The following is an 8,401-nucleotide window of genomic DNA, read 5'->3' as shown; positions in this document are numbered from 1 at the left end:
CAGCCAAGGAAAACAGGATTAGGTCTTATTACTTTTATGATGGCTTTGCATCTGCTCAGAATGAGTTAAACTGGAGGGAACAAAATGATAATAATAACAATAGATAACAATAATGATGATGTAATCTCATTCCATTGTCAAGACTCTGGGTCCTTAAATTGGTTAATACGACATGCTGCCCACTCGGAACACTCTGTTCTACTTCGGCTTCCTTCGCATTTTAAATGGAGACCTCATTTCTTTGGTGCATGCTCATAATAACAAAAAGTTTGCTATATTAAATTAAGACAAGCAAGTCACCACCTCTGGCATTCTGTCTCTACAGACAAGCTACTGATTTCAGATCTAATGCTCCCTTCCAACCCCCACAAGGGAAAACTTTTCCCCGGAAGCATGAGATTAAAGCCCCAGCAAGCATTTTGCCAGAGTGGGCAACTGTGGACATCTAATTGTCTATTTGACCTAATGGTGGCAGATCTCCCGATTTTTCTGCTTCGACTTTTGGGGACATGACAGTCTTTTCCTTGGTGTGTTTCTTAGGATTGCCAAAGAAGCATATAAAAACAAAACGTCACAGCAATCAGCATTTAACAGTTGCTTCTGGGCCCCAATTTTTCAGTGAATCCAGTGAATAAATCCATAGGACTGCTTTCTTTTAATGCAATGTATATTTATTGTAAACAATAATATACAAAAAAAAAAAGAAGAAAAGAAAAAAAAGGAAAGGTAAGTTTCACAGAGAGAACAAAAGGTTTGGGGAGGGGGAGACAAGCGAAACAAACAAAACACAAACACAAACCAAACCCTACCTAAAGACAAAATATGATTCAAATGCCAGGTTTCTTAAGTTACAGAAATATTTTTTTTAAAGATCTGCTTTTATACAGAAATTGAAAGATGCCATATTATAAGAGTGCTTTAAGATTTTATTCTACTGACTTCTAAAACTGTTAATATATCTTTTTTTAAATATAAAAAAAAGTTTGCTGTCTTTTTTAAAAAGCAATCCTCAAACGCTCCAGCCACAGCAGCAAGTAAGTCTGCAGGCTAGCCTCCTCCCCTCCTACTCCTCTGCAAGAGAGCGTGCCCAGAAATACTGATGACACACGCTTGCACTGTTTTGTGTCACAACACACACACATACACACACACACAATTTAGGCAGCCCAAAGATCTGTGGCAGAAAACACTGCAAATGACTCAGTGATACACTACATTTGCAACCTCTCATTTGTACAAAAAGAGAAACAAGTTTCCAGTTTGTTTTCAACAAAAACAACAAAGAAAAAAAAAGGTGAACAAAAAGGCATTTGTACAAATCTAGGCCAAGGAATCCAGAGAAACTTGTTTTTAATAATAATAAAAAAAAAAAGATTAAAGAGATAAATAAAAAATTGGTTACAGTTAAGAACATAATTTAATAACAGATGACCCTACCCTTTGGGGAAGGCTCCAACAACCTATTTTAAAGAAGGTAAATTAAAAAGAGAAAAGAGCAAGATATTTTCAATTAGAACCTCTCCTTACAAAATAAATAGTTTTAGCACGTGGAATGTCTTGAAGGGTAACTGCTGGTGTTCAGAGAGTCACAGGTGACAGTCTCAGAGCTCTGACCCCAGCATCTGCATCCCATATGCCAGGGCAAGCACACAAGGACCACTGCATTCGGGGCACTTACTGGCTGCCGAGACATTCCCCAAACAGGTTTTGTCCCCTTTGCTTGGCTTTTGCTTTTTTGTTAAAATTGGAGCAACCAAGCAAAGGCAGGAGGAAATGCAGTAAAAGAGAGCACATGCATCTTCCAGCAGCATTGTTTTAAGGCTCAAAGTGTTTTTCTTGTTTAAAAAATATATATGTGATAAAGCTTACCAAATGCTTCTCTAGACTATTGTTTTCTTCCGTATTTGCAAAATAAGGCCTTTATTTTTCTTTTTAAGGCAGCTTCTCCTGCGGAAATTAAGCAAAGCGATCCCCCAAAACTGATCACGTAACACAATTTCAGTTTTTTTTTTAATGTTAATGCACCAACACATACACTTTTTTTTTTCCTTTTGTAAGAGAAAGCAAATCTGTACAAAAATACTCTGGTTGCAAGAAGAGCTAGGGCACACTGTTCAACTAAGAGTAGTTTAGCTGTTGGAAAAATAAGAGCATTTAATTTTTTATCTAAAATATGTATAAATCCCCTCAAAATGGTAACGAATCATACACAGTACATACTAAAAATATTTAAAATAGAGAATATTCCTCACAGAGGACTTTCTTCTTTAATTACTGCTAAAAAATAATTACAAAGTCCAAACAGGCAGAGAGATTGAGCAAACTGGTCACACGATTCTCCATCATCCTCCAACGCTGGCTTTGCAGAAGGGTGTTGAAAGTCCACTCTCCCGACGCTTCTGCAGGTCCATCCGACCTAGAGCAGCTCGGCCACCGATTCGCAAGAAGTCGGTAACGCGCGCGTTTGGCTCGAAAAAGGTTTCTGTCTCGGAATTTGTGTACGAGTTGCCTTTAGCTTAAGTGTCTTTAAGGAATGAGAAAAAAACGAACAAAAAAAAAAAAAAAAACAAAAAACAATGTCCCAAGGAAATTCTGGTTGGTTATTTCTTCGGTTATTTTTATTATCATCTCGGCCATCATCACCCTTTGTTCTCCTCAGGGTCTGGTGAGCTGTGTGTAGACCGGCTGTTCCCAGTGCTGGGGGCTGTGCGTCTGCGGGATGGAGGGGACCCCGGAGGTGTCGGCGATGGGGGTGTACATGGGCCGCTGCGCGGGGTTCATGTAAGTGAAGGTGGAGTAGAGGCCGGAGCCCTGGCCCGCCGCGTGGCTGTAGTAGGAGCCGGAGTTCTGGTGGTCGGCGTAGTCGTACTGCGAGCGGGTGATGGGCGGGTAGGAGGGGCTGTAGTGCGGGAGGGTGAAGGGGCTGTAGGCGATCTGCTGCGGCGAGTGCTGCTGCTGCTCGCTGTAGTGGCTGGGGCTCAGCTGCTCCGTCTTGATGTGCGTTCGCTGCGCCTGGCCCGGCTCGCCGCTCAGCGGGGTCAGCGCGTGCGCCTGCGGCTGCTGCGCGGGCGCCGCCTGTTGCTGCGGGGGCGCCGGCGGCTGCTGCGGGGGCGCCTGGGGGGCCGGCGGGGCCTGCGGGGGCTGCTGAGGGGGCGGAGGCGGCGCCTGCTGCTTGGACATCCACACGTGGCCCGCGCCCGCCGGGGTGGCCGCCGCCGTGCTGCTGATGCCGTAGCTGCCCGTGTAGGTGACCTGGCCGTGCGTGGCCGGCACCCCCGGGTGGCCGTTGGGCGGCAGGTACTGGTCAAATTCGTTGACGTCGAAGGTCTCGATGTTGGAGATGACGTCGCTGCTGAGCTCGCCGATGTCCACGTCGCGGAAGTCGATGGGGGGCTGTCGGCCCCCCTCTGGCAGGGAGCGCCCCTCTCGCTTCAGGTCAGCCTTGCCCGGCTGCACGTCGGTTTTGGGGGTGGTGGGTGGGGTCGGTGGACCCTGGGATTGCCCTGCAGGCCACGAAAGAGGAAGAAGCCCAGGACAATCAACGCGGGCTGAGCAAATGCCCCAGGCGAGGCTTGGAAACCCTCCCGGGACCCTCCCGGTGTCCTAAGGATCCGCACCCGTGTCCTAAGTCGCGGAACCATTAAGCCACTAGCACACACTCGGCAGCCTCCTCTTAACAGGGGAGGGTCCGAGGCCCGGAGGGTCCAGAAGACCCAATTACCACTTGCAGACCCCCCCCCCCCGGGTGCTTTAGTGGTGGGGCAGCAAAGAGAAAAAGGGGGAAGTCTTGCAAACTTGTAAAGACATTTTAACTTCTCAATAAAGAATTAATCTCTTAGGATGCAGGGACTGAGTTGGTGTGTGTGTGTGTGTGTGTGTGTGTGTGTGTTAGGATGCAGGGACTGAGTTGGTGTGTGTGTGTGTGTGTGTGTGTGTGTGTTAGGTGCCTCCTGCGGCCCTGGCCAGAAAGGCGAGCGGGCTTTAGCGCAAGGGCTGGCGTTTCCCTCCCTGGAGAGAGCCAAGTCCCCCAGCAGAGCCTCCTGGGGGTGTGCCAGTGGAGCTGGGGGTGGCCTGGTCCGGGCGCCGCCGGGGGACTCACCCGAGTGCTCGCCGGGGGAGTGCACCTCGCTCATGCCCGAGGAGGAGTGCGGCGAGTCGGCCTGCAGCGCCTTGAAGATGGCGTTGGGGGAGATGTGCGTCTGCTCGGTGGCCTCCTCGGCCTCCGCCTGCCCGTTCTTCACCGACTTCCTCCGCCGCGGCTGGTACTTGTAATCCGGGTGGTCCTTCTTGTGCTGCACGCGCAGACGCTCCGCCTCCTCCACGAAGGGTCGCTTCTCGCTCTCGTTCAGCAGCCTGGGGATGGCCGGGGGTACGGGGTGGGGAGAGAGAATGGGGGGGGGGGTCGGTGAAACGCGGCTGAGCTGTCAGGGCCGCGAGGGGAGGCGGCGGGCCCCGGAGCACTCGGCTTCCTTGGCACCCAGCGCCCTTCCTCCCACCTCCCGCTGACGTAGCTCGTCGCTTTTCTATAAATAAAACAATAATAATAAAATAAACAAAAATCTCTGTTCTTTTTGAGTCTGACCTGAGCGGACGCTCCCCGCCCCGCCCCCTGCCTTTTACTTTGGAAACCCAAGAGATGAAAATAGCTCCCCGCTGCTGCCGCTCGGAACCCCTTTGCTACTGGGGTCACCCCCCCGCCCCCAAAATAAATTCTTTAAAATCTTTCCGCAAATCCACTTAAACTTCAGGAAGCCCCCCCTGCCCCCTCCCCCCGCCCCCAATTCCAGCGGCCTCCCTTCTTCTTTCTCCCCTCCCCGCTAGGACCCAGGGGTCTCCTCTAGCCTGGGTTTCTATCCCCACCCCACCCCCATTCCTGTCCGGGCTGCAGCAGAAAGCGCAGTTTGGGGGAGGGAGAGGAAAACTCCACCTCCCACCCAAACAGTCCCCACTCCGTATTGGACTCCACGGCCATGGGAGATCGGGGCTGGCAGCCCCCTGCCACCGTGTCTCTTTCAAGTCTTCTTTCATCCTCTGGCGGTCCCTAACCGCCCCCCCTCCTTTAGAACTCCCCCTCCCCTTTTCCGAGAGCAATCCAAGAACTTTGTCAAACTCTGAGCCAAGTTCCACTTCATCTCCCCACCCCCCAACCCTCTTCCCCCCACCCCTCGAACAGCAGCTCCCTCCCGCTGGGAGGCGGGGCGGGAGAGACTGTACCAGCCAGCGCCCCCCCCGCCGCCGCGTGGCCCACCCTGCCCCACCGCCCGGGACCTACCTCCAGAGCTTGCCCAGCGTCTTGCTGAGCTCGGCGTTGTGCAGGTGCGGGTACTGGTCGGCGAGCTTCCTGCGCGCCGCCTGCGCCCACACCATGAAGGCGTTCATGGGCCGCTTGACGTGCGGCTTGTTCTTGCTGGAGCCGTTGACGCGCACCGGCATGGGCACCAGCGTCCAGTCGTAGCCCTTGAGCACCTGGCTGACGGCCTCGCGGATGCACACGGGGAATTTGTCCTCCTCGCTCTCCTTCTTCAGGTCCGGCTCGCCCTTGGGGAACGTGTTCTCCTGGGGCCGCGTGTTCTCGGTGTCAGAGCCGGAGCCCGAAGGGCAGGGCGAGCCAGCCGAGTCCTCGGACATGGTGGGGCTGGGGGCGCCGGACAGGCCCTTCTCCTGCTCGTCGGTCATCTTCATGAAGGGGTCCAGGAGATTCATGCGCGGGCAGGGGGCGGGTGGCTGGGGAAGGCGAGAAGCCGCGGCGGCTCGGAGACTCGAGGCGCGGGCTCCTCTCCTCTCGGCTGCCCGGACGCGGAGCGAGCGGCGCCCGGGGAGGCTGGCGCGTCACCCGGCTGCGGCGGCGAGCCCTTAGGAAGGCGCGGGGTGGCCCGCCCGCAGCTGCCCGCTCCAAGAAGGGGAAGGCGACGTGGAGACGAGGAGGAGGGGGAGAAAAGAGCAAACGGGGGCTCTTGCACCCCTTCTCTACTCCTCCAGCAAAGAAAAGGTCCCGGGGTGAAACTGGCAAGTCGCGGAGCCACGGAAGTTTCCAGTCAGTTTCAAGCTCCGCTCTCCGCTCTCCAGCTCCCAGCCCAGGGTCTCTTTAATAAATACTCCTCCTCACCTTAGAAACTTTCAGCCAATCACAGCGCGGCATTTCAGGGGTTGGCAGGCAGCTGATTGGAGCAGATTTTTTTGGGGGGGAGATTGTGGCACTGGGCTGGGTGACGAGAGGGGAGGGGAGAAAAAGGGAGGGGAGCGCAGCCCAGGGGTGGATGGATTGGGGGGGGACACTGCGGGGAAGGCGGGGGACCCGGGACGTCCGAGTGTGTAAGTTCGCTGTACTCTCGGTAGGTCAGAATTTTGGTGCCGTCTCTGCGCGAATCTTTGCGCGTGTGCGTGTGTGTGTGTGTGTTCAGTCTAGGAGCCCCCCCGCCCCCGCCCACCACCCCGGCATTTCTTTTCATTGCTTTCTCGGTAGTGCCGGGGACTTAGCTGGTGTTTGCAGCATTGGAAAAGCAGCCTCTGCTTAATGCGGAGCCCAGTTTACGCGCCTGGAGCCTGCCCTTTCCGAAAGTGCTTAGAAATGGGCTTCCGAAGCAAATGTTTTGGGGACCCGCTCTTCCTTCGTAATAATCCATAGAAGTAGATTAACATGCTCTGGTTCGCTGCGGGTGGTGCGGCTGGTCGGGTTCCCTGCAGAGGGAATCAATGAAAACCAAAGCCGAGTCCCCGCGAAGGCTGGCAGGCGGCGGCGGTCGCGACGCCCTGGTCCCGCGCTCTCCGGGGCCGTGCCGCGCAACACCGACCTTGAACAAGTCCCTCTACAACCCCGGCCCTCCAGCCCCCCACACCGCCCGGCGCTCCTCAGTGACAGGGCAACGGCTTTGACTTTCTGATCTTCGCCTCTCCGCCGGATCAAAAACGTCAGCCGAGTTGCCACTGCAATGAGCTTGCAAACTGTTCCGGCTCTCAGAGCTCGAGCTTTGCTAGTGGGCCGTCCCGGGCCGCGAGGCCGAGGCCGGTCTCCTGGTTTGTAAAAGGCCAAACAAATGGGCACCATCACCGCAGACAAAACCCCCCACTTAGGCGGAATTGTGCTGCTCGCCCGCTTTCGCTCTACTTTACAAATCACCTGGAGCGGCGAAGCGCCTGTCGTCTTTTCTCCGGTCCTTTCTGACCCGCAGACAGTTGGGAGTTCCGGGGCAGGGAGTCGAGTGCTTCTGATGAATTTCAAAGTTCGATCTGAACACTACCTTTGTGTTTATGTGAACTGCTCCGAGCCAGTTTGAGTAAATGCGGAGTTATCTATTCTAAGAGAGAAGAGAAATCGTAGTCGCCTGCGGCTTACATGTCTTCAGAATCACAAATAAACGCGCAACTTTGGAAAACTATTTTAAACTTCCCCTTCCTCTCTTTTGGAAACGTTTGCCTCAAATTAAATTGTTGTGAATCGGCCGGCATCATATAAACAAGACTTGTTTCTTTCTAATTTGCAAATTGCAGACACTACTGCAAGATCTCCAAGAATGTTTTCTTGAAGAAATTTTTAAAGTCCCGTTTTCTCTTTTTTTCTTCCGAAGCCGACTTTTTTTTTTTTTTTTTTTTAAATAGAGTATGGAACTCTTTGGAAGGGAGTAGGTTACAACCCCGTTAGTCAGTATTTACTTTTTAAACGAATGTGACTCACCTTGGATAGCTCTGTTACCCTATAGGTTGTTTACGAGTTTAAGAGACTTCAGTATAATAGCTTTATATTCAAGGCGGTGTGAATTCGCTGGGAAAGCATAACAACATCGTCCTTTCCTGGGAGAGACAAATCCCGGATAGCATGGACGTATTTCTGAGTGCTGGGGTAGTGAGTGTAACTATGTGATTCGCTGACACCTGATCCAGGAGGAGATTCAGAGACCATCAGGCAGAAGTTTTAAGCAGAACGTCTGTAATTAGGTTGTATTGTATTGTCATTCCCATGTTTGCTGGCATAAAAGGAGTGAAGAGGACCATGCCCTTAAGCTATTTTGAAGAGTTCACAAAATTTGTCAAGATATATAGGTCCATATATAAAATCATTTTAATACAATTATGTAATAGATACATAATATATAACATTTTGAATAATAAATGACGGTACTTTGTACTTTTTTGGTTCGTTTGATGCCATCATTTCGTATTTTTGTATCTTGTTGTAAACTACGATAAACAGTCTTAAATAATGGACTGCAATTTTCAGCTGCATCCAGAGGGGGCGCCAAAAGCCCAGAAACTGTCACAACTCAGGAACTGCGGGAAAACTTTGGTCGTGGTGGTGGTGGCGGTGCAAGGGCGAGGGGGGTGGGGAGGGGTGGGGGGAGGTGCGGGGGGGGGCGGCTCCACTCAATCAGGATTGCCTTGCTGCTGAGATTTATCTCTGCAGCAA

At 52.3% G+C, this 8,401-nt stretch overlaps 1 protein-coding gene across 1 annotated transcript; it reads right to left on the bottom strand.

Annotated features, from left to right (window-relative positions):
* Positions 1 to 719: 719 nt before the first annotated feature.
* Positions 720 to 6,052, bottom strand: SOX9 (SRY-box transcription factor 9). Its single transcript, XM_037809070.1, has 3 exons — positions 5,273 to 6,052; positions 4,100 to 4,353; positions 720 to 3,503 (listed from the first exon to the last, which is right to left on the bottom strand). Exons 1-3 carry the CDS (start codon positions 5,701 to 5,703, stop codon positions 2,656 to 2,658), a joined length of 1,533 nt encoding a protein of 510 aa, XP_037664998.1. The 5' UTR covers positions 5,704 to 6,052; the 3' UTR covers positions 720 to 2,655.
* Positions 6,053 to 8,401: the final 2,349 nt, after the last annotated feature.

The sequence above is a fragment of the Choloepus didactylus genome, chromosome 18 (assembly GCF_015220235.1).
Source record: "Choloepus didactylus isolate mChoDid1 chromosome 18, mChoDid1.pri, whole genome shotgun sequence".
Classification (NCBI taxonomy): domain Eukaryota; kingdom Metazoa; phylum Chordata; class Mammalia; order Pilosa; family Megalonychidae; genus Choloepus; species Choloepus didactylus.
This window is presented reverse-complemented; position numbering and strand designations above follow the sequence as displayed.